General features: G+C 36.7%; 1 protein-coding gene across 3 annotated transcripts in view; it reads right to left on the bottom strand.

Moving 5' to 3' along the window:
* UGGT2 (UDP-glucose glycoprotein glucosyltransferase 2) overlaps window positions 1–27060 on the bottom strand; it is a 231789-nt gene that overhangs the window by 35886 nt on the left and 168843 nt on the right. For all 3 annotated transcript variants that reach the window (XM_066380674.1, XM_066380675.1, XM_066380676.1), the window contains 4 exons: window positions 26086–26269; window positions 21352–21510; window positions 20880–20965; window positions 10212–10296 (listed from right to left, as the gene is read on the bottom strand). In XM_066380674.1, the coding sequence (XP_066236771.1) occupies window positions 10212–10296; window positions 20880–20965; window positions 21352–21510; window positions 26086–26269 (514 nt within the window). The remainder of the gene's footprint in view (window positions 1–10211; window positions 10297–20879; window positions 20966–21351; window positions 21511–26085; window positions 26270–27060) is intronic.

Below are 27060 nucleotides of genomic sequence, written 5' to 3'. Positions count from 1 at the left end.
TCCATTTTGAAAATGAAATGTCTGATGCTAGTGTTAGGGTTATTCTACTGCAATGACCAGACTTTTCTCCTTGATAAGTTAGTGTGATCTTATTTGGGCCATTTTTCGCTCATCTGAGTTTGTGGACCATTTTGACACAAACATTTTCTCTTTTTCTTCCTTCTGGAATTTCTATTAGCAGGCTACTGAAGTTCATGGGCTAACCCTCGACGCTGCTTATCTTTTCTCCCTCCATTTTTTGTTCTTTTTGTGTGATCCTAAGAGATGGATGGTGAAGGGATTAAACTGCTCTACTAAAAAACAACTGGAGGACCCAGAAGGCTGCAGAATGGCTGACCCCCAAAGGTTTGATGGTTATGATGAGAGACTTAGATCTGCTCTCTATTATGGACTAACAGGTCAAATTACAACCAATGCATAAGAATACAAAAATTCTGCTCAAGAACAAGAAAACTTAAACAGTTTTTTAATGGTCAGAGATTAAATTGCATCTACTCTCTCCTCCCAGATGGAATTTCTCTCCTGTTTGTGGGGCTAAGAAAATTTGATGAAAAGCTGGTCCTAAAGGGCTGGGACTGTTAGTATCTTAAGATGCTCATCTGGATTTTGTGAGGGTTTTCATCTGGAATTGCCAGAAGGAAATGCACTCAAAGAGAGAATATAAGTTATTATTAAGAAAGAAAGTCAAGATCAGAGAAGAAAGGATAGCAAAGATCAGTCTGTGCAACATGTATAACTGATCACAGGATAAAGAGCAAAGGCAGTTAGGAATAAATTATGATAAGGGATGTAAGGTAAAATCTAATGATGTAGTTTAAAATCTAGGCACTATATAGAGCAAGAGGTTTGGTAGCCTACTGTTATTGGATCTTAGACATTCCAACCAAATGGGTACTTCCTAGTTATCACAGGATATTGATTTCTGCTCTGCCTGATTTCATTCTTCTGAAATTTGTTAAAACTTGCTTTTCAACTAAATGTAAAGCTAATATTCTTCTGTAAAACTAATTTTTATTAATGTTTTTTGTGTGTTTGAAAGACTACTCATTTGGTATTACTGGATGTTGGGTTCTATATACATCCATTAGGTCAAGATTTATAGTCACACTGTCCAAATCTTCCAAATTTCTATTGATTTTTTTCACCTGCTTGTTATATCAAGTACTAAGAGATGTGTGTTAAAACACACATATGAAGAGAAATTGTCAATTTCTCTTCATAATCCTATTTCTGTTTTAAATACAAAATTACTTTTATCTTTAGTAATGTTATTTGTCTCAGTGTCTAATATCTGATATTAGTATAGCTATACAAGCTTTATTTAGTTTAGTATTGGCCTACTAAACTTCTGCCACACTTGTATTTTATTTACATCCTCACTCTGAAGCTGTATTCTTATGTACTAGATGTGCTTTCTGCAAACAATATATAGTTGGTATTTAAAAAAAACTAGTATGACGATCTTTGTCTTTAGTTAGAACATTTAGCCCATTTACATTTAATTAATAGTATTAAATTCTGACTATTTTGTGCATTTCTATGTCCCATATGTTAACGTTACATCTCCATTCTTAGTCTACTTATATTGATTTGTTTCACTCTATTTTTTCTCTTTACTATGACATTATGCTTTATCTCTATTCTCTTAGTAGTTATCTTAAAAATTACAAAAATAGTATTTGTTCTAAAGTCTCAAAGTAATCATTACCCTTACCCTGGTCAATATAATGACTTTATATGTTATTGCAAATAACCTTAGTTCTTAAGGTTTAATGTTGTTATTAAAATTTTTAAATTATATATATTTAAATATCTCACAAGACATTTACTGTTTTATGTATTTACTGCTGATAACTCATCAATATATATTTACCATTTTTATCCTGCATTTTTTTTTAAATCTTATTTTTATTAATTTTAATGCAGTGACATTGATAAATCAGGATACATATGTCCTGAGAAAACATCTCCAGATTATTTTGATCTTTGATTATGCTGCATACTCCTCACTCAAAGTCAAATCATCCTCCATCACCTTCTATCTGGTTTTCTTTGTGCCCCTACCCTCCCCGCACTCCCTCCCTCTCCTTCCTCGCCCCTTCCCCACCCCTCCACCCCACGCCCTATTACCATCACATTCTTGTCCATGTCTATAAGCCTCATTTTTATGTCCCATCTATGCATTGGTTCATATAGTTCTTAGTTTTTTTCTGATTTACTTATTTCACTCTGTATAATGTTATCAAGGTCCATCCATGTTATTGTAAATGATCTGATGTCATCATTTCTTATGGCTGAGTAGTATCCCATAGTATATATGTACCAAACCTTTTTAATCCACTCGTCCTCTGATGGACACTTGGGCTGTTTCCAGATCTTCGCTATTGTGAACAATGCTGCTATAAACATGGGGGTGCATTTCTCCTTCTGAAACCATTCTATGGTGTCCTTGGGGTATATTCCTAAAAGTGGGATGGCTGGGTCAAAAGGCAGTTCGATTTTCAATTTTTTGAGGAATCTCCATACTGTTTTCCACAGAGGCTGCACCAGTCTGCATTCCCACCAGCAATGCAGGAGGGTTCCCTTTTCTCCACATCCTTGCCAGCACTTATTCTGTGTTGTTTCGTTGATGAGCGCCATTCTAACCGGTGTGAGGTGATATCTCATTGTGGTTTTAATTTGCATTTCTCTAATGATTAATGATGTTGAGCATTTTTTCATATGCCTATTGGCCATCTGTAGATCCTCTTTGGAGAAGTGTCTATTTATTTCTTTTGCTCATTTTTTAATTGGATTGTTTGTCTTCCTGGCGTTGAGTTTTACTAGTACTTTATAAATTTTGGTTATTAACCCCTTATCAGACATACTGTCAAATATGTTCTCCCATTGTGTAGTTTGTCTTTTTATTTTGTTCTTATTGTCTTTGGCCGTGCAAAAGCTTTTTAGTTTGATATAGTCCCATTTGTTTATCCTGTCTTTTATTTCACTTGCCCGTGGAGATAAATCAGCAAATATATCGCTGTGAGAGATGTCAGAGAGCTTACTGCCTATGTTTTCTTCTAAGATGCTTATGGTTTCACGCCTTACATTTAAGTCTTTTATCCATTTTGAGTTTATTTTTGTGTATGGTGTAAGTTGGTGGTCTAGTTTCATTTTTTTTGCAGGTTGTTGTCCAATTTTTCCAACACCATTTGTTGAGGAGGCTGTCTTTATTCCATTGTATTTCCTTACATCTTTTGTCAAATATCAGTTGTCCATAGAGCTGTGGGTTTATTTCTGGGTTCTCTGTTCTGTTCCATTGATCTATGTGCCTGTTCTTATGCCAGTACCAGGCTGTTTTGAGTACAATGGCCTTGTAGTATAGCTTGATATCAGGAAGTGTGATACCTCCCCCTTTATTCTTCTTTTTTAAGATTGCTGAGGCTTTTTGTGTTTTCTTTTGGTTCCATATAAATTTTTGGAATATGTGATCTATATCTTTCAAGTATGTCACTGGTATTTTAATTGGTATTGCATTGAATTTATAAATTACTTTGGGTAATATAGACATTTTAATGATGTTTATTCTTCCTAACCATGAGCATGGTATATGCTTCCACTTGTTTGTATCTTCCTTGATTTCTTTTATCAATGTTTTATAATTTTCCTAGTACAAGCTTTAGTCTCCTTGGTTAAATGTACTCCTAGGTACTTTATTTTTTTGGTTGCAATAGTGAATGGGATTGTTTCCTTAATTTCTCTTTCTGATTGTTCATTGTTGGTGTATAAAAATGCCTCTGATTTCTGAATATTAATTTTATATCCTGCCACCTTTCTGAATTCATTTATCAGGTCCAGTAGTTTTTTGACTGAAACTTTAGGATTTTCTATATACAATATCATATCATCTGCAAATAATGATAGCTTTACTTCTTCTTTTCCAACTTGAATGCCTTTTATTTCTTCTTCTTGTCTGATTGCTGTGTCTAGGACTTCTAGGACTATGTTGAATAAGAGTGGTGAAAGGGGGCACCCCTGCCTTGTTCCTGATCGTAAGGGTATTGCTTTTAATTTTTGCCCATTGAGTATGATGTTGGCTGTGAGTTTCTCATAAATGGCTTTTATCATGTTGAGGTATGTTCCCTGTATTCCCACTTTGCTGAGAGTTTTGATCATGAATGGGTGCTAGATTTTATTAAATGCTTTTTCTGCATCTATTGAAATTATCATGTGGTTTTTCTCCTTCCTTTCATTTATGTGATGAATAACATTGATAGATTTGCGAATATTGTACCAGCCTTGTCTCCCCAGAATAAATCCTACTTGATCATGGTGTATGATATTTTCCATATATTGTTGGATCCGGTTTGCTAATATTTTGTTGAGGATTTTAGCATCTATATTCATCAAGGATATTGGCCTATAATTTTCTTTCTTTGTGTTGTCTTGGCCTGGTTTTGGAATCAGAATTATGCTCGCCTCATAAAAGGAGCTTGGAAGTCTTCCTTCCTCTTGAATTTTTTGAAATAGCTTGAGAAGGATAGGAGTTAGTTCTTCTTTGAATAGTTGGTAGAATTCACTTGTGAAGCCATCTGGCCCAGGATTTTTCTTTGTTGGGAGTTTTTTGATAACTGTTTTGATCTCATTTGGTGTAATCGGTCTGTTTAGGTTTTCTGATTCTTCCAGACTGATTTTTGGAAGATTGTATGTTTCAAGCAATTTGTCCATTTCATCTAGGTTGTCTAGTTTTTTTTTTTTGTTTTTTTTTTTTCATTTTTCTGAAGCTGGAAACGGGGAGAGACAGTCAGACAGACTCCCGCATGCGCCCGACTGGGATCCACCCGGCACGCCCACCAGGGGCTACGCTCTGCCCACCAGGGGGCGATGCTCTGCCCATCCTGGGCGTCGCCATATTGCGACCAGAGCCACTCTAGCGCCTGAGGCAGAGGCCACAGAGCCATCCCCAGCGCCCAGGCCATCTTTGCTCCAATGGAGCCTTGGCTGCGGGAGGGGAAGAGAGAGACAGAGAGGAAAGCGCGGCGGAGGGGTGGAGAAGCAAATGGGCGCTTCTCCTGTGTGCCCTGGCCGGGAATCGAACCCGGGTCCTCCGCACGCTAGGCCGACGCTCTACCGCTGAGCCAACCGGCCAGGGCTAGGTTGTCTAGTTTTTTGGCACGCAGTTCTTTATAGAATTTCTTACAATCCTTTGTATTTCTGATGTGTCAGTTGTTATTTCTCCCCTCTCATTTCTAATTTTATTTATTTGAGTCCTCTCTCTCTTTTTCTTGTTGAGTCTAGTTAAAGGTTCATCAATCTTGTTTACTTTTTCAAGAAACCAGCTCCTAGTTTCATTGATCCTCTGTATTGTTTCTTTAGTCTCTATGTCATTTATTTCTGCTCTGATCTTTATTATTTCCTTCCTTCTACTACATTTAGGCTTTACTTGCTGTTCTTTTTCTAGTTCTTTTAGGTGCAGGGTTAAGTTGTTTATTTGAGCTTTTTCTAGCTTCTTAAAGTGTGCCTGTAGTGCTATGAACTTCCCTCAATACTGCTTTTGCAGTGTCCCATAAATTTTGAGTTGTTGTATGCTCGTTATCATTCGTTTCTAGGAATTTTTTAATTTCTTCTTTGATCTCATTCTTAATCCATTTGTTATTTAACAACCTGCTATTTAGTTTCCATGTGTTTGAGAATTTTTGAGCTTTTCTGTTGTGGTTGATTACTAGTTTCTTGCCATTGTGATCAGAGAAAGTGTTTGATATGATTTCAATCTTCTTAAATTTGTTGAGACCACTTTTGTGCCCTAACATGTGGTCTATCCTAGAGAATGTACCATGAGCACTTGAAAAGAATGTATATTCTGCTGCTTTAGGGTGAAAGGTTCTGTAGATATCTATTAAATCGAGTTGATCTAGTGTGTCCTTTAAGTCTGCTGTTTCTTTGTTAATTTTCTTTCTTGAGGATCTATCTAGTGATGTTAGTGGGGTATTAAAATCCCCTACTATTATAGTGTTGCTGTTATCTCGCTCTTTATATCCATCAAAGTCTGCTTTATATATTTAGGTGCTCCTATATTAGGTGCGTAGATATTTATAATAGTTATATCTTCCTGTTGGATTACTCCCTTTATCATTATGTAGTGGCCTTTTTTTTATCTCTTACTATGTTCTTTGTTTTAAAGTCCATTTTGTCTGATACAAGTATTGCTACCCCAGCTTTTTTTTCATTTCCATTTCCATGAAATGGTTTTTTCCATCCTTTCACCTTCAACCTATGTGCATCTTTTGTATTAAGGTGTGTCTCTTGTAGACAGCATATGTATGGGTCCTGTGTTTTTTCCATGCAGCTACCCTATGTCTTTTGATGGGATGATTTAATCCATTTACATTTAGGGTTATTATTGACATGTAATTGTTTATTGCCATTTTATTCTTTAAAGCTGTATTTCTCTTTTGCTATATTCTTTTCCCACTTTGGTCTGTTTACACCATGCCCCTTAACATTTCCTGCAGCATTGGTTTGGTTGTAATGAATTCCTTGAGTTTTTTTTTGTCTGGGAAACTTTTTATTTCTCCTTCAATTTTAAATGATAGTCTTGGTGGATAAAGTAGTCTTGGTTGTAGGTTCTTGTTCTGCATTACTTTGAATATTTCTTGCCATTCCCTTCTGGCCTCAAGTGTTTCTGTTGAGAAGTCGGATGTCATCCTTAGGGGGCTCCTTTGTAGGTGATAACTTTTTTTTCTCTTGCAGCTTTTAATATTTTCTCTTTATCACTTAGCTTTGGTATTTTAATTATGATGTGTCTTGGTGTAGGTTTCTTTGGGTTTCTCTTTAATGGAATCCTCTGTGCTTCTTGGACTTGTGAGAGTTTCTCTTGCATTAATTTAGGGAAGTTTTCAGCTATGATATGATTGAACAAAGTCTCTATCCCTTGTTCTTTCTCTTCTTCTTCAGGAACCCCTATGATGTGGATGGTATTTCTCTTCATGTTGTCACAGAGCTCTCTAAGGGTTTCCTCTGACTTTTTGAGTCTCTTTTCTCTTTTCTTCTCTGCTTTCATGCCTTCATTCCAGTTGTCCTCCAACTCGCTGATTCGATCCTCAGCTGTATCCATCCTGTTTTTAATTCCTTCTATTGTGGTCTTCATTTCTGATATTGTATTTGTCATCTCCGACTGATTCTTTTTTAATATTTCAATATCCTTTTGTATACTTGCTATTTCTTTATTTAGGTGTTCATGATGACCATCCATTGTTGTTCTAAGATCCCTAAGCATCCTTACAATAATTATTTTAAACTCTGCATCCGGAAGTTTGATTATTTCCATATCACTCAGTTCATCTCCTGAAGGTCTCTCTTGTGGTTTCATTTGGTTTGCACTTCTTTGTCTTCTCATTGTGCCTGGGTATCTGGGTGTTTGTAGAGCTGGTTGAGTCTAGGCTTGGTGTTGTCTGTCTCTAGTTTTTACTTGTGTTGTTTCTAAGTCTTCTTGGGTTGGCTTCAGCTATTATTTGTAATGCACTTTAGGATTTAGGCCGCTTTGAAGTCTTGATTTGTTTGTTTTCTTAACAGGTGATTGTCTTGTTTGCTGATCTCAGCAGGGGGCTTATTTGAAACTGTATCCAGGAATGCGGTAGGTGTGACCTGAGGCTCTGAAATCCTCTTCTGCCAGTTAATCTCTCTGGGTGCGGGTTGCTTTCTCAGCTTCAGTAGGGGGAGGTGTATCTCAGATCTCCAAGGAGACCTGAGTTACTGCCCCTCCTCCCCACTTCTTGTTTTCAGCTGTGTCTTGTTGCGCTGATTGGAGCTGGAGAGATGTGTGTATCTCTGTGACCTGGAAGTACTTTTGTATTTTGCTTTGTGGAAGGATCAGCCCCTCTCCCAGTTATGGCCGCCTCCAGCACTGAATGAGTCAGCTTTTTATGTCATCACCTATCTTCCTCTCCCCCTCACCATCCGTCTCTCTCTTTCTCCTTTCTTTTTGGAAGACAAGCGGGCCCTTTCAACACTCCTTGTTCCCTGGTCACCAGGTAAGTGGCTGTGAGCAATATTTACTGCTCTTTATCCTTGGAATTGAGAGCCCAGCCTCACAGCCCCCCCCCTTCATTCCTGTAAGCAGGGGAGATTCAGGCGCTCTCTACCAGGTTTGTTGTGGCTTCTTCTTTGCTCCTTGATTTTTGAAAGCTGTTCTTGTAGTCTAGATTTGGTTTTTCACGCTGATTGTTCATAAATTAGTTTATAATCCAGTTCGGTGGTGTGAGCTGGGTGTCTGCGTCTGCCTACTTTGCTGCCATCTTCAGGGATCTAGCCTCCATTCTTTTTCATCTTCCATCTGAGATAAGTACTTTTCCTGTCTGAGGTACATCTTTTAGAATTTCCTTCAGTATGAGTGTGCTGATGGTAAATTCAGTTTTTAATTTTTCTGAAAATACCCTGTTTTATGGTTCCTCTTGAAAGATATATTTTCAGGGTAAATTATTTTAGGTTGACATTTCTTTTTCTATTCAGTGCTTTTAAAATATCATTCCAGTATCTTCTGGCTTTCATTGTTACTGCTGAGAAATCAACTGTCAAGACTATAGCTCTTTAAAGTTATTATTATTTTTTTTATCCTTCTGGTTACTCTCAAGATTTTTCTGTCTTTGGTTTTTTGTAGTTTCATCAAGAGTTTAGATATCTTTTAAATATTTTCCTTAGGAATCACTAGACATCTTGAAAATGTAAATTGGTTTTTTTAATTCAATTCATAAAAATTCATCCTTCAAATATTACCTCTACCTCATTCTTTCTTTTTCATCTTCTAGAACTCCATTTAAGTTGATATTATTTATTCAACATTCATAAAGCACTTTACAAAGCTAAGTATCTTATCCTTGTTATAGACAATAAAGGTAAGTTCAGTTATTAACCCCATGTTATATCGATAAATGACAAAAATGAGACAGAAAAGGGTGAAGCAGTATGTCCAAGGTGAGTAATAGCTCAGTGAGTACCTAGTGAGTAATAGCCCAGTGTAAATGCAATACTCATACTTCAGATTGCTCTATTCTTTGCCTTTTATGCTCTGGTCTGTATTCTCTTCTTTCTTAATGTCCCTGTTGCATCTGGGATACTTTCTCCTCTCTTCATGCTTGTTAAAATCATCCATTGAATTCTTAATTTTGGTTATTACATTGCTCAGTTTTAGAAGTTCTACTTTAAAAATTCAGATATGGATGTTTTATAGTTTCCTGTTCCATGCAATTGTTTCCAAGTTTGTCTTTTACTTCTTTAAACATTTTAAGCATAGTTGTTTCAGAGTCTGTGACAATAATTCTAATACAGTGAGTGTTTTTGTATCTGTTTTCTACTGTTGTTTCTGCTGGTTTTCTTTTTCTATTTGGATATAGCAACCTTATTCCAGAGATATATGGCTGTTTCTGCCAGACACCTGTACACCTATTTTAATGCAAATTCAAGACTCAGGTTCCCTGGACTACTTAGACGATAAGAATTTTGGCTAAAAGACTGTGAGGGATAATTTACTTTGGTTCATTCTTACCCTAAAACTATAGCCAGTTTACTGTAGAGATTATCTTCTACTAGATTACCCCTTTTATGTGGCTCCACAGTTTTAATTTCTGTCCCCATCACCCTGCAAATTAAACCAAAATGATAGTTTGGGTGTAGCAGGATGGACAATGTTCTCAGGCTTATAGCAGCTTTCTTGGGACAAGAGAAGCTTCTGTGCTTGCTCACTTCACCTAAGGCTCTTACTGTTTCTTTCGGTTTTGGTTTTTATATCCTTATTTTCCTTGTTGTTAGCTCCTCATTGCTTTTTAGACTTTAAAAAAATATTTTATCCAACATTTTTACTAGTTTTAAGTAAGAACCAAACCTGCCATCATTAAAAACTCTTTCTTTTGAAAAAAAACACATCTTTTTTTCAGGGCTAGTTTTTCAACCTGTGTTCCTGATCTCATATCTAGAGCCTAACTTGTAACATTATATGGCTACAGATACAATAGATAGAGCAGACACATCATAACTTTAAAGAAAAATCATTCCTTTTCTTTTATCTTCAAGCTCTCTGCTTTCTCTTCATAAACTTAACCCTTTTCTTCCTTTCATTTTCCGAATTCCAGTATGACATTTTAGTTAGTAAAATTAGTTGTAAAATAAAAATTAATTAAAATCAAGAGATAAATTTTAATATTAAGAGCAAAGCTTATAAATAGCTTCTGCCCACTTACTTGTATTTCCAGTATTTTGCTTTTGAAGCTGTTTAAGACAACAACGACATCTCCAAAGTCTGATTGAGGGTCAGTCCCTTCATGCCTAAAAGTAAAAAACCATGTAAATATCTATAAACAGTTCACAGAAAGACATACAACATAAAAGAATACATTTTGAAATAAATGTAATATCAATTGTGTATACATATTTCTATAGTCAACTTCTATAACACTAAGATTTTCAAAATTGTCCAGTTTTAACTTAGTGCAAATTAAAATTATACAAAAGTTACTCTCTAAATTTGATACTGCCTAATCACCGGGAAAGCCTAAGTACTGCGTATCTTTTCTGTTGTATACCATGATTATCACAAGTCAAATCTTTCATAACTCTGTGATACCTGTAATGATAATTAATGTATAAAGCATTTTCTAGACTTTAAGTTGTTTATATATCATAATAAAAGAAATTCTACACTGTCCAACAACTTTTCAATATCTACAAGTATTTTCAAATACCAAAATTTGAAGTGTATTGTTGAAGTCATTAAGACTGAATTGTCTATGATGTCCATCTACACACTTGAATGTTTCTATATATCACACATGATGGATTTCATTGTCTAAATTTCAAAACTTCATAAATCAAATATGACAGCTTGGCTCAATAATTATGTTTTGAATACTATACTCACTATGTACTGAAAAATGCTAGTGGAAGGAATGTTTACAATAAAATTGAATTCTGTCAAAGAGGGAAAATAATCAAATGTTAAATTAGTAGGTACTTGGCCCTGGCCAGTTGGCTCAGTGGTGGAACGTCTGCCCGGCATGTGGATGTCCCGGGTTCAGTTCCCAGTCAGGGCACACAGGTGAAGTGACCATCTGCTTCTCCATATCACCCCCTCCCCCTTTTCTTTCTCTCTCCCTCTCCTCAGCCATGGCTCAAGCACATTGGCCTGGGCACTGATGATGGCTCCACGGAACCTCTGCCTCAGGTGCTAAAAATAGATTGGTTGTGGGCATGGTCCCAGATGAGCAGAGCATTGGCCCCAGACGGGGGTCACCAAGTGGGTCCCAGTTGGGGCACATGCGGGAATCTGTCTCTCTCTATCTGCCATCCTCTCACTTGGAAAAGAAGAAAAAATAATTAGTAGATATTTTAAGTTCAGTCAGGTTAATACACTTGAACATTTTCTCTAAAACAAAAACCTAGGGAATTCTAGCACTATGTTAACTAACACATGCCCAAGCAGCAGAGGTAGTAGTGATAAAAAACTCTTACTCTATTTCAGGTACTATTTGAAGCCTTTATAGTTACAACCATTGTTTGAGGAAGGTACAGTTATTATCCCAGATCCAAACAGCCTAAGCAGCCAGGCTCTTCCATCCTGTTCTATTAGACCTTCATAAGCAACTAAATATCACTGGATATGTGAGGACAGTAATCAGCTTCAATGAAGGGAACAAGCTAAGCAAAGAACATGGACTAATTGATAAGGATTTAAAGCAGAAAAAGAGGGAGCATTCAAATAACTTAGATTCTCAATGAGATTTGAGAATATTGTATCTCAGGTAAAGCCATTTACTTCAAAATAAAAAGGAATCATTGCATGTCAAGAAGTATGACTTTAAAACAAACAAACAATCCAATAAAAAAAAATGGGAAGAGGACATGAACAGACACTTCTCCCAGGAAGAAATACAAATGGCCAACAGATATATGAAGAGATGCTCATCTTCATTAGTTATTAGAGAAATGCAAATCAAAACTACAATGCGATACCACCATACACCTGTTAGATTAGCTATTATCAACAAGACAGGTAATAGCAAATGCTGGAGAGGCTGTGGAGAAAAAGGAACCCTCACACACTGTTGGTGGGAATGTAAAGTAGTGCAACCATTATGGAAGAAAGTATGGTGGTTCCTCAAAAAACTGAAAATAGAACTACCTTATGACCCAGCAATCCCTCTACTGGGTATATACCCCAAAAACTCAGAAACATTGATACGTAAAGACACATGTAGCCCCATGTTTGTTGCAGCATTGTTCACAGTGGCCAAAACATGGAAACAACCAAAAAAAGCCCTTTCATAGAAGACTGGATAAAGAAGATTGGCACATATACACTATGGAATACTACTCAGCCATAAGAAATGATGACATCGGATCATTTACAACAAAATGGTGGGATCTTGATAACATTATACGGAGTGAAATTAGTAAATCAAAAAAAAAACAAGAACTACATGATTCCATACATTGGTGGGACATAAAAACGAGACTAAGAGACATGGACAAGAGTGTGGTGGTTACGGGGGGGGGGGGAGGAGGGAGTGTGGGAGGGAAGGAGGAGAGGGGGAGGGGCACAAAGAAAACTAGATAAAAGGTGACAGAGGACAATCTGATTTTGGGTGATGAGTATGCAACATAAGTGAATGACAAGATAATCTGGACATGTTTTCTTTTAATATATGTACCCTGATTTATTGATGTCACCCCATTAACATTAATAAATATTTATTAAAAAAAAGTATGACTTTAAAAATTCATATTTTTTTCCTGGAATTCTAAATATAAATATCATTTAAATTTTATAGAGGTAAAATAAATCATACTGCCTTTCATTTCTTATCCAAAACACTGGGGAGTAGAAGACAATGATGCAGGCTTGTTTTAAGTATTCCAAAGAAAATTAAAATGCTATTATTAATATTTATAAAAAGTAAAAGTTAGGATCAAGAATATATATCACTAATATTTCTGAAAAAATCTGTAGACATGTAGTGTATATTATGATATGGCTAGCAACATCTATTCCACCTTTTAGCATATACTGCAGAAGCTAGAAAGTTAAAAACTCTTTTTGTTATTGTTCCTAGTTTCCTTTGAAGCTATAGTTCTGGTATAGACTGTGCTAAACAGAGATACATCTGCATGTGATTTGGAATTTAAAAGCGAGGAAAGGGTAATGTAGTGATGTTGGCTGGTTTCTCTTGGCAAGCAAAGTCATGGAGACCCAGAGGTTTTCTACACGAGTGCTCCAGGGTGCAATCTCTTAGCTTTGTGGGTATGGAGAACCAGTGATGTACTGGTAAATAGCAGCTTGGTACTTTCTCACTTTTCTAATTATGGAGAGGGAACCAGCTCTTTCAGATTGGTCAGTTCCTTGGCTTTGTTCTGCTATCCCTTACTGGAAGGTAGTCCTCCTCTAAGCTAGCCCTCTTGAAGAACTTGCTCCTCAGTCCTTCCTATTACAGTCAAGAATCCATTCCCCTGTGCTAAATCCTTCTCGGAGAGCTGTTGCAGACTGTGAGTCTCCACCACTACACTCTCATGGAAAATACTGCCTTCTAATCCTAAACTGTAGATGCTTTAAAAGAAAAGCACTTTGCAATGTATTTTCTGAAGTTGAGAGACACTGACTGCTATCTGGAAAAATTAAAGTAGACCATGAAATAGAATCTGATATTTGAGAACTGACTTACTGCTTTATTCCAGTAGCGTGTCACTGCCTTTGACTGGCCTGAACTCCTGGGGAAATGATGTGTAAGTATTTCCCACAGATCAGAAGTGGCCAAGCATGGCAGATTATGTTTTATTATTTATCACCATAGTGTAGTCATGCATCCTGTCAATATGGTACCCTGGAGATATGAAGAGATGTTAGCAAAAATAGGCTGTGGGTATAACACAGAATGCCCAAAACTGAGGAAGTTGTTAGGCCAGCTGGAACCAAGGAATCAAAGGAAAGTAGGTTCAGTAATGGAGACCTGAGAGTTTACAAAAGTAACCCACGAACAGTGAGCTAGAACCACTGCCGGGGCCAGAAAGTGTAGTTAGTTTCCAAAGGAACCAGCTGAAGGAATTGTAAAGAAAGAATGAAAAGTGTTTGAAATCTCTCTTGTATCCAATAGAAAACATAAGAGAAGCAGTTCAATCTCACAGGTACCAAATTATCTACAAACAGTAATTTGGCAATCTGTTAGTGAAGCTGATGTTTTCTATAACTTAATTGGGAAAATCTAAGAAGCATTTGTCTAATTTTAATAAAACTCTAAAGATTTTTTAAGGAGAGAATAGTTCTGAGTATTTTTGTATACAAGGCTAATGACTGTTAACACCAAGTCAGGGTAGATGCTCTGCAGTTAAAGATTACAATAAAATGGACAGGCAAAAAAGGACCTGTGAGGATTATGCATAATAAACAGAAAGTCACATTTTAAATTATCAAGTGATTTAGCCATGGTTTTAAAATCTGGACTTAAAAACTGATGTCAATATTATTTAAGCTTAGCTTTTCAGCATATTTCCTAAATGTAATATCAATTAGAATGAAATCATGAAATGGGATAAACAGAATTTCCATTATTATAATTTTATATTAACTTATTTTTCATTATTGATACATCAATTGCAAAGAAGTTTTATTACAAAGTAGCATCATTTGTTTTTTCCATTCTGAATACTTAGTGACATATTAATCACATTTAGAATTAATTAAATTATGACAGAGAAGTTTATGGTTTTATTGTTTATAAATAATACAAATGTGAAATTATTTCTATTACCAAAAGTTGTCTATAAATGAGAAAAATTAGTTTTCCACTAATATATTAGGGGTACTTAAAATATAATATCAAGGGCTATTTTCTCTCTAATGGATTCAGGTATAGATTGTGTATAACAGCAAATAATGGTAATAAACTAGAATCTAATATAATATCTAGTTTTACATAATCTATATTATATATACATTATGTAAAATAGGTATTATGTAACACATATACATAATATACAATAATATGATTATAGTTCGTTAAGGAATAATATAAAATAAGTGGGGAGGAAATGGACATTTACTCAATGTGAGACACAGGACTCTATGATGTCTCTATGATGGTACTTAGTCTGTACCAAGACTCCACAAGGTAGGTAGGATTATCCCCTCTTGTTATAAGGAAATAAAAACTTCAGGTGGTAAAGAAACTAATGCAAGATTATACAGACAGCTGGTGGTAGAGAAAGAATTTGAATCACAGTTTATCTAATTCCAAAAGGTTGTCCCTTTGCAAAAAGCAAAGGTGAAGCAGTAGTGACACATATAGAAACACTGAGTTCCTGGCGGTAGAGTTTGCACAAAATCAAAGAGCTAAACAAAGCACCAATGGCTCTTGAAATTATACCTTGAAACCACAGTTTTTATAAGGACCAGTATAAATGTTACAGTATATTTTGCTTTATTTTCTGTACCATATTGCATTCTTTTATAGTATTTATAATGTGTTAATAGTCACTCATTTTCTTAACACCTCTTTCTTACTGAGAAAAGTTTTAGAAGGGTAGAATCTGTGTTTTGTTCATCTATTTATCTTCCATATGTATCGCTGCTTTTGCCTGCCCTCACCGTTCCCATCCCCAAGCAACCAGTGATCTGATTTCTGTCACTACAGTTTGTATTACCTAGTCATTATAACTTATAAAAGGAATTATACAGAATTTGCTCTTTTTTGGCCACATTTCTTTAACCCAGCATAATTATTTTGAGATTCATCTCTGTCACTGTGTTATCAAAGGTTTATCACTTTTATTTTATATTTTGTTTTACTTTACTTCATTTAATTTAGTGAGAGGAGGTTGAGGCAGAGACAGACTGCTGCATGCACCCTGACTGGGATCCATCCACCAAGTCCACTAGGGGGCGATGCTCCATCCATCTGGGGCCCTTGCTCCATTGCAATGGAAGCCATTTTTAGCACCTTTAGCATGAGGCAGAGGCAATGGCACCATCCTCAGCGCCCAGGGCCAACTTGCTCTAATTGAGCCATGGCTGCAAGAGGGGAGGAGAAGAGAGAGAGAGAAGAAAGAGAGGGAGGGGTGGAGAAGCAGATAGGCACTTCTCCTGTGTGCCTTCACCAGGAATCTAACCCGGGACATCTACCAGGCCAACGCTCTACCACTGAGCAAACCGGCCAGGGCCAAAAGTCCACCCTCTATATTGCTGGATAGAATTCCATTATATGGATTGTACCACATTTTGATTATTTCTTCAATTGTTAACATTTGGATTGTTTCTGACAATTACAAATAAAACTGCTATGAACATTAATGTACAAGTCTTTGTACAAACATATTATTTCCTTTTATTTTGGTAAATATCTATGAGTAAATGCCTGGATCATATGGTTTAAGTGTGTGTACATATTTTTAAAGTCCTGCCTGTTCTTCTTTTTTAAGTATTTTTTTACTATTTTTATCTTAGAGAGAGGCAGGGAAAGAGAGACAGAGACAGGAATATTGAGCCGTTCCTGTATGTACCCTGATTGGGGATCGAACCAGAGACCTCTCTGTGCTTCAGGACAAGGTGCCAACCAACCAAACTATCTGGCCAGGGCTTATTTTTTTAATGTATTGGGTGATTTTTAGAGAGACAGAGAGAGGAAAGGAGAAAGAGGGGTGGGGAAAGGGAAGCATTCATTTGTTGTTCCACTCAGCCATGCATTAAGTGGTTGCTTCCTGTGTATGCCCTGACTGCGGATTGAACTACAACTTTGTCATTTTGGGAGGACGCTCAAACCAACTGAGCTAACCAGCCAGGGCCCTTGCCAAACTGTTCTAAGGTGGTTGTACTATCCTACATCCCCACTGATAGGGTATGACAGTTCCTGTTGCTTCATATCCTCACCATCACTTGGTAGTGTCAGTCTTTTTTTTTTATTAATTTTACTAGGTGACATCAATAAATCAGGGTACATATGTTCAAAGAAAACATGTCCAGGTTATCTTATCAATCAATTATTTTGCATACCCATCACCCAAAGTCAGATTGTCCTCCATCACCTTCTATCTAGTTTTCTTTGTGCTCCTCCCCCTCCCCCTTTTCCTCTCCCCCCCCCCCCCAACCACCACACTCTTATCAATGTCTCTTAGTCTCGTTTTTATGTCTCACCTACGTATGGAATAATGCAGTTCCTGGTTTTTTCTGATTTACTTATTTCACTTTGTATAATGTTATCAAGATCCCACCATTTTGTTGTAAATGATCCGATGTCATCATTTCTTATGGCTGAGTAGTATTCCATAGTATATATGTGCCATATCTTCTTTATCCAGTCTTCTATTGAAGGGCTTTTTGGTTGTTTCCATGTCCTGGCCACTGTGAACAATGCTGCAACGAACATGGGGCTGCATGTGTCTTTACGTATCAATGTTTCTGAGTTTTGGGGGTATATACCCAGTAGAGGGATTGCTGGGTCATAAGGTAGTTCTATTTTCAGTTTTTTGAGAAAGCACCATGCTTTCTTCCACAATGGTTGTACTACTTTACATTCCCACCAACAGTGAATGAGGGTTCCTTTTTCTCCACAGCCTCTCCAACATTTGCTATTACCTGTCTTGTTAATAATAGCTAGTCTAACAGGTGTGAGGTGGTATCTCATTGCCGTTTTGATTTGCATTTCTCTAATAACTAATGAAGATGAGCATCTTTTCATATATCTGTTGGCCATTTGTATTTCTTCCTGAGAGAAGTGTCTGTTCATGTCCTCTTCCCATTTTTTTATTGGATTGTTTGTTTGTTTGTTGTTGAGTTTTATGAGTTCTTTGTATATTTTGGATATTAGGCCCTTATCTGAGCTGTTATTTGAAAATATCATTTCCCATTTAGTTGGCTGTCCGTTTATTTTGTTGTCAGTTTCTCTTGCTGAGCAGACACTTCACTTCCCTTGCCTTTGGAGTCAAATTCATAAAATGCTCTTTAAAACCAAGGTCCATGATTTAGTACCTATGTCTTCTTCTATGTACTTTATTGTTTCAGATCTTATATTTAGGTCTTTGATGCATTTTGAATTAATTTTAGTACAAGGGGACAAACTGTAGTTGAGTTTCATTCTTTTGCATGTGGCTTTCCAGTTTTCCCAGCACCGTTTGTTTTTTTCTTTTTTTTTTGTATTTTTCTGAAGCTAGGAACAGGGAGAGACAGACAGACTCCCCCATGCGCCTGACCAGGATCCACCCGGCTCGCCCACCAGGGGGCGACGCTCTGCCCACCAGGGGGCGATGCTCTGCCCCTCCGGGGCGTCGCTCTGCCGCGACCAGAGCCACTCTAGCGCCTGGGGCAGAGGCCAAGGAGCCATCCCCAGCGCCCGGGCCATCTTTGCTCCAATGGAGCCTTGGCTGCAGGAGGGGAAGAGAGAGACAGAGAGGAAGGAGAGGGGGAGGGGTGGAGAAGCAGATGGGCGCTTCTCCTGTGTGCCCTGGCCGGGAATTGAACCCGGGACTTCTGCACACCAGGCCGATGCTCTACCACTGAGCCAACCGGCCAGGGCCCCCAGCACCATTTGTTGAAGAGACTTTCTTTTTCCATTGTGTGTTGTTGGCCCCTTTATCAAAAATTATTTGACCATATATATGTGGTTTTATTTCTGGACTTTCTATTCTGTTCCATTGGTCTGAATGTCTATGTTTCTGCCAATACCATGCTGTTTTGATTGTCGTGGCTCTATAATATAGTTTGAAGTCAGGTATTGTAATGCCCCAGTGTCAGTCTTTTTAATGTTCACTGTTCTAAGAGATGAGTGGCAGTATCTCATTGTGGGTTAAATATGCATTTTCCTAATAACTAACGATGTTGAGCATGATTTTATGTGCTTATTTGCCATTTATATGTCTCTTCTGGTGAAGTGTCTGTTCAAGTCTTCTGTACATTTTTTATCAGGTTGTTTTCTTACTGTTGAGTTTTGATAGTTCTTTATACATTCTATATATAAGTTCTTAGTCAGATGTAGGCTTTACGAATATTTTTCTCCCAGTCTGTGGCTTGTTTTCATTTTCTTTTATATTTATTATATATCCTTTTAATGTAAGTATTTACAAATTTTGCAAGAGAAATATTTGTTTAATAAAGTGCTTTCTTAGATCTTGCCTGATGTGTTATAATATATTATATATGTATCGTATTAACTTTCTAAAATCTGGAAAATTGTATTTCTAAAACACACATATCCCTAACAGTTTATGATGAGAGATCTGTACCCTCTTCCTGTTCCTGAAATGTTTTGTCTGTGGTATGATTAGTAGTAAGTCACTATAATTCTTTAAAACTCTCTTGAGGCACTACTATCTCATTCTTAATGTTGAGACTGACTTACCCCAATCCTATTCCCTATTACAGAATTAAGCATTGTAGGCTTTGTGTACACAAATTATTAAGCATATTTGTTGAATGACACTATGTGCTAGGTACAGTATAGGGAAAGAGGTAAGAGCAGTGAAAAAGGTCCAATAACCTCTATTCCCATATTATCGTTTCTGAGCACAGTTCTGGTGTAATAACAGTGCTCAATAAATACAGGGTGGGACAAAGTAGGTTTACAGTTGTTCGTATAAAAAAAGACACACAGGGTATGGTGTTACAATAGCTTTATTAACTCTGTGTTTTGCATCCTCACAACTGTATAGCTACTTTGGCCCAAGCTTGTATTTGTTTAAATAAATGAAAAGTACAGATATTTATTAAATGGTGTAAAAAGACTTTATAAGGGGTCGGCAAACTATGGCTGGGAAGTGAAATCAGGTTGGTGACCTACTTTTGCATGGTCCCTGAACTAAAATTGATTTTCATGTTTTAAAATGCTTGATAAGAAAAGAATATATTGACAAAGATCATATCTACCCTAAAACAGTGGTCCCCAACCCCCGGGCCGTGGACCGATACTGGTCCGTGGGCCATTTGGTACCAGTTTGCAGAGGAAGAATACATAACTTACATTATTTCTGTTTTTATTTATATTTAAGTCTGAATGATGTTTTAATTTTAAAAAATGACCAGATTCCCTCTGTTACATCCAACTAAGACTCACTCTTGACGCTTGTTTCAGTCACGTGATACATTTATCCGTCCCACCCTAAAGGCTGGTCTGTGAAAATATTTTCTGATATTAAACCGGTCCATGGCCCAAAAAAGGTTGGGGACCACTGCCCTAAAACATTAAGTATTTTCTATTAGCTCCTATAGAAAAAGTCTAATAATTCTTGCTTTATACTATGCTTGTTGATAAGCAGGTAAGAAGATACTATGAAAGAAACCAATTCTTACTTATAAAAATGAAAAAGACTGAACATAATCCATGGATAATGGCTTTCTTATATACGACATAACATACATTATATTGTCATCGAATAAAAACATTTATATTATCCTGTCCTGGCCAGGTAGCTCAGATGGCGAGAGAGTCTTCCTGCTATACCAAGTTTTCAGGTTCAATTCCCAATCAGGACACATACAACAATCAACCAATGAATGCATAAATAAGTGGAACAACAAACTGATGTCTCCTCTCTCTCTCTTTCTTTCTCTCTCCCTCTTTCTCTAAAATCAATAAATAAATTAAAAAAAGAAAAACTTAAAAAATATATTAATTAGGTTAACATATGAAAAAGTGTATAGAAAACAGTTAACTAAAGGAGACAGAATAAAGAACAATAAATACATATTAGGCAATCCTTTTATATTTTTGAAATAAAACAAAAAGAATTTGGAACAAATGCCACAGTTCTATAACTTAGTATTTGTTTTATAGTAATGGTACTTGTGAACATTTTAACTGTTATGATGATCTTTGTTATATCACACTAATAACTTATTTACACATAAAAATTTAACAGTGGTTTATATAACTCACCCAACTATTTGATAAATATCTTCAGATTTTCCTTTGCGTAATTTCAGTATCCAAGCACCTGGGTTTGCTTTTAATTGAAAATACCCCTTTTAAGATGAGAAAAATATGATCATAGTTGTATGACTAAACACACATCCAACTGTTTAAGCCAGACTATACACGAATCATCAAAGAACGTGCTTACTAACTGCGGGATGATTGAATTCTACAAATGAATTCCAAGGAAGGAGATTTTTGCAATCATCTGTAAAAGCACGTTCTGAAAACATAATTCCCTTCATTTTGTTTTATTTAATTACCTTATTCAATGTTGCAATTTTGTTTTTTGGGAGCTGTTCAGCAACAGCAGGATAAAAATTATTTTATCTTATTATTAGAAAAATTTAGAGGAGTTTACCAAAACACCTAATTTTAATGATTTTACCAAAACATCTAATTGTAATAGTATCAAATAAGTATTCATAATACTTACAAGATTGGCCATCACTATTGTATCAACTGCAACAGGTTGATTTTTTGTGCCAAGTGTAAACTGCAGACCCCGAGGAGGTTTTTCTGTTGCTATATCAAAGCAATGTCCTTCAAGTAGCAGGTATTCTAGTTCATATCCTGCTACAACAGTTCTCTCAATCTGTGGAGGAAATACGTCATCGGTCATTCCCATAATACAAATATTATAATAACTAAATGAGATTATTTTAATATTAGTCAATGAATTTTGGATGGGCAACTTCAAGTCTTTTTTTTTTTTAAATCTTGAACATTTCTTTTAATAATATATTTTTTCCTTTATTATTAATTTTAATGGGGTGACATTGATTAATCAGGGTACACAGATTCAGAGAAAACATCTCCAGGTTATTTTGACATTTGATTATGTTGCATATCCATCACCCAAAGTCAAATTGTCTTCCGTCACCTTCCATCTGGTTTTCTTTGTGCCCCTCCCCTCCCAAACCCCCTCCCTCTCCTCAAGTCTTGCTTTTACAGGAGTGAACCTAATAGTTGAATTAATTTCTTGAAAACCTAAGTTCATGATAAAGTTTCTTTTTCCTTTCCCATGACAGCAGCTCTACTCAGGATATATGCATCAATGTCATAAACAGAAAAGTTGTCATAGAGTTATAGCATTCAGAGATCTCTCTTCAAGACAGATTTAGATGGAAAAGTTCTCAAAGGATCTGCTTCACTGCTATTGCCCTATATCGAGCTCCCTCTTGAGACTTGGCAAGAAAGCCAACTTATTACCATCTACTGCCTTTCTTATAATTTAAAAATATTAATGTTTAAATGTTTTGCCCTCAAAATAACATAAGCTCATCAGAGAAAATTTAGTAAATATAAGAAAGTGAAAAGGATAAAAAGTGGAAATCATGCACAGACTAAACATTCATAAACACATCAATGCACTGGTTTCTATTTTTCTCATCAACTTTTACTAAAGAAAGCATAACCTGCTTTTTCATTAAATTTAGTTTTCTCGAAACATGTCCCTGACTCTATAAACATCCTTCAAGTGCTGGTGATTCCAATTGTTTCCAGGCTTTCCTCTATTGGAAATACTACAATAAGTATCTCAGGACTAAAGATTTTTTCTCTCTTTCAGCTGAAAAACATAACCAAACATGAAATTAAATCAAATATAAGAAGTGATTTTTACATAGTTTAGTAATTTTGTTGAGCAGATGAATCTATAGTTTAACTCACTCTATGAGGTTTTCAACACCGTTGCTTAGTGTGTGTAGGAAACAGAATACAGGGAGGGAGTCCTTGGGTTAGGACACAGTTCCGTTCCTATGGCAGTGAACTAACCCATATTTTGGTGTAAGTTGAAACACACCCTAGACTAAGTATCTTACCTATCCTAGCACAGTTGTGCAATCATAATCTAGAACATAAAAACACAATTGAGGCACAGGAAAAGGAAAAGGACCTAAATATACTGTACTGTACTGCACATTCTTCTGCTGCACACCACCAAACTAGTTTGCTCATGTAGTCCATAAGTACAATGCTAACAGCATAAGCCAAAACACTCATTTCTCAATTTTTTAAAAAGTTTTTATGGGAGTAAGCATCGAAAACTAAAAACATTATGTTGAGACTGTTGTAATCCAAGGAACACCTGTATTTAAAAATATTCTCTATCCTATTTTTTTCTTTCTCTTTTTTAAAATTAAGTGAGAGGTGGGGAGGTAGAGAGTCAGATTCCCAAATGCAACCTGACTAGGATCAACCTGGCAAGCCCCCTACCAGGCAATGCTCTGCCCATCTGGGGCTGCTGCCCGATTGCTTTGCAACCAAGCTATTTTAGCACTTGAGGCAAGGCCATGGAGTCATCCTCAGTGCCTGGGGCCGACATGCTCAAGTCATTCGAGCCATGGCTGTGGGAGGTGAAGAGAGAGAGAAATAGAGAGAGGAGAGGGAGGGGTGGAGAAGCAGATGGTCCCTTCTCCTGTGTGCCTTGATCAGTAATTGAACCTGAGACTTCCATATACTAGGCTGATGCTTTACCACTGGCCAACTGGCCAGGGTTCCTATTTGATTTTCTTTGACTGTAGTTATAACAAGAAATAATTATAGTACTTGTGTATAGCATTTGTTTGAGTCCAGCTCTTATACTTCTACTGTTTATAAGAATAAGAAACAAGTGACTTCTTTGAAAACAGTATTTGTTTCAAAAATTTTAATTGGGTTCTGTATTAGTGGTTGACTTATTACTATTCTAAGTGATGAACTTCATATATTTCATTTACCTGTGTCTGCAGACCTTATACAAAGATTTTCATAGGATAGTCTCAGAATATAAGAATATTTATAGTAGAGATCATCTAGTTTAACTCTTTCATTTTATAGACAAGGAAACTGTGCCCCTAAGTGTTTGTGAAATAAAGTATAAATATTTTTCATTATAAATTAGACATTAGGGCAAAGTTCAAATATATTCAATCAGTCTATGACTAAGAGTATCCTCATTTTATGATATATTAATGTAAAAATTTCTTTTGTCCCTATATATCTGTGTAACAGACATCAATTCTGTTGACTTATTCAAACCATAACACCAAAAAAACAGTCAATTTGTTTTCACAGAGGTTTTTTTCAGTGAATATTTAAAATTTTCTAATAATTTCATAAAGATGACTTAAGTTACATTAGTTTAAGTAAAATTAGTTTCCATAATCAAGAATTTGGAATCTAGTAATCTTTATTGATGTTTACATCTCCTTTATATTTTTGTTTATCTGTTCTTTTTTTTTTTAATAATTACATACAAGGCTTTTTAAAAATATTTTTATTTTATTTATTTATTTTTAGAGAGGAGAGAGAGAGACAGAGAGAGAGAGGAGAGAGAGACACACACAGAGAGAAGGGGGGAGGAGCTGGAAGCATCAACTCCCATATGTGCCTTGACTAGGCAAGCCCAGGGTTTCGAACCAGCGACCTCAGCATTTCCAGGTCGATGCTTTATCCACTGCGCCACCACAGGTCAGGCTGTTTATCTGTTCTAAATACTAACGGTTGACCAATGTTCTGGTAAAGGACTTGTGTGGTCTTGTGTGTAGGGACAAAACTCTCATTATTAGTTTGATTTTTGCAATGGTACATTTTTGTCCTTGACCCACAACTCCTTCTTTCTACTCTAACAGACGCCTTTACTTTACTTGTTATTTAACAGTCTCCCAGGATAGCTGCAGGTAATATTCTGAGCATGTGCAGCATACAGTGGAAGAGAAGAGCCTCAGAGGCAGTTAACTTTTACAGCTGCTAGAATTTATAATTTCCTTCTGTTTGTTCACGGCCTATGAAGACAGAGGAAATAACTTCTCTATTTTAGTCTTCTAAAATAAATAGAGCTACTACTGTTCACTTAAATAGCTTCTATAAAGACACTGCTATATTTGCTACTCACAACAAAAAATGTTTAGTTAATCTCCATTAATTGTTTAATAGCTGCAGAAATTTTATACCAGCAGACGCAATTTAAAATCTTTTCTAAGCTGCATAATTCTCCCACCACAAACTCTTTATCCATTTTGGACCCAATAGATTCATTTTAAGAGATAAAACTCATGGAAAAAAATTTTTTTTAACTTCTTGCCAAGTTCATTTCTCAATTTCCACTCATGGGTTTTATTATTTTTCTCCTTTTCTATTCTTTTCCTAGATTTGAAGGACTAATTTTAGATGATAGCTATGACTAAGTTTTAGGTTCTTCTTTGGGTGGGTCAAGCTGGGGGTATTGGTGAGTACGTGTTCCAGGGAAGTGACTTAATATCCCATAGAATCTACTCACCAGTGGATCAGAAAAGCTTGCCTAAGAGGAAAATCTTTAGGCAAAGGTAACACATAAAAAGCATGGGAAATAAATTTGTTGAACACTTGTAACCAAATTATCAGAGGTAAAATGTTTATGCCTAGGTCAAGGCAATGACGCCTCTCTGAAGCTGCTGGAAACAGGTGGGAGGCTGTGCAGAACCAGACACGAGGAGGATAACGAGGAGGACGTTCTCTCAGTTCCCAGATACCTGCTCTGTAGGTGCACTCTCCTGAAATGTACCTCCTCTTTGTGGGGCTGAATCCCTTTTTGAGTAGAATGTTTGAAAACTCGGATAATAAAAAATAGTCTCCTCCCCTTTTTTGTGCTGCGGGCTAAATGACAACAGGAAGGGAAGAGAAGTCTGGTCATTGCGGGACAAGGGGTCACGCTAGAGACGATGGAAAGCAAAGCAGCCAGCCTGCGGTGCCGCGTCCCTGCTTTTTGCCCTATCTCTTTAGGACTGCCGTCTCTGGCTATGAGCGGGCAGCAGAAAAAGGGTTTCAGATGAAACTGAACTGTTTCTTTCTGAGTTAAAAATAAAACCTGAAGGGCAAACCAGGAACACAGTGGTGCGTCCTAAGTTGCCATGTATCCATCTGCATGTTTTCTACATTGTTTGCTTGAGAATAGCACCTATGAACCAGAGATCTGAAGCACAGAATCAGTGAGGACATCTGGAAACCCAGAACACTAAGCAGCTCAAGTTGGAAGTTAGAGAATCTTAGAAATCAAAGAAAAGCCTGGGTCAGAACCTGGGTAGAATCCTAAAGAAAAAAAATCTTTGATGAGCAGTCACAGTATAATCACTCACTTTCTACAGTTATCATAATTGGTAAGAATTTATCTTTTTCCTTTTTCTTTATATAACTTTACATGATAACTTACATCTTTTAAGTGAATGTTATCAAGGTCACAGTTGCTGTGTACTGTTTCAACCAGCCAGCCTTCAGGAGTAATCAGGTTGAGGGTTAGAAGAGGTGATTCAGGGATATCCAAGAATTTCGCTACTGGTGCAATGAGGTTATTAGCCACTAACGTCAGTTCTGGTTCCAGAACAAATCGGTAAAAACTGTTGATAGAACGTTAAAAAAAACTTACTTTGACTCAAATTGAGATTTCTTCCATCTAAAATATTTTAAATCTGAAAATGTTTTAAAAATATGACAAGAAAGTCTTAAATTAAAAAGAGTAAAAACACACTCTACTGCAGAAAAGATAATGCTTGTAAAAGGTAATTATTAATTTGCACTATTACCTATTATAAGACTGTATAGCCTGACCAGGCAGTGGCGCAGTGGCTAGAGCATCAGACTGGGATGCGGAGGACGCAGGTTCGAGACCCCGAGGTTGCCAGTTTGAGCACGGGCTCATCTGGCTTGAGCAAAAAGCTCGCCAGCTTGGATCCAAGGTCGCTGGCTTGAGCAGGGGGTTATTCGATCTGCTGAAGGCCCACGGTCAGGGCACATGTGAGAGAGCAGTCAATGAACAACTAAGGTGTCACAATGCGCAGCGAAAAACTAACGATTGATGCTTCTCATCTCTCCGTTCCTGTCTGTCTGTCCCTGTCTATCCCTCACTCTGACTCTCTGTCTCTGTAAAAAAAAAAAAAAAAAAAAAAAAAAAAAAGACTGTACACAAACACACACCCTTGTTAATTATTATTATTTTTTAAATTCATTTTAGAGAGGAGAGAGAAAGGGAGAGAGAGAGAGAGAGAGAGAGAGAGGAGAGAGAGACCGAGAGAGACAGGGGGGAGGAGCTGGAAGCATCAACTCCCATATGTGCCTTGACCAGGCAAGCCCAGGGTTTCGAACCGGCGACCTCAGCATTTCCAGGTCGATTTTTTTTAAAAATTATTTC

This window comes from Saccopteryx leptura, chromosome 4 (assembly GCF_036850995.1).
Source record: "Saccopteryx leptura isolate mSacLep1 chromosome 4, mSacLep1_pri_phased_curated, whole genome shotgun sequence".
NCBI classification, from domain to species: domain Eukaryota; kingdom Metazoa; phylum Chordata; class Mammalia; order Chiroptera; family Emballonuridae; genus Saccopteryx; species Saccopteryx leptura.
Note: the sequence above shows the minus strand (reverse complement) of the source record. Positions and strands in the feature narration are given on the sequence as shown.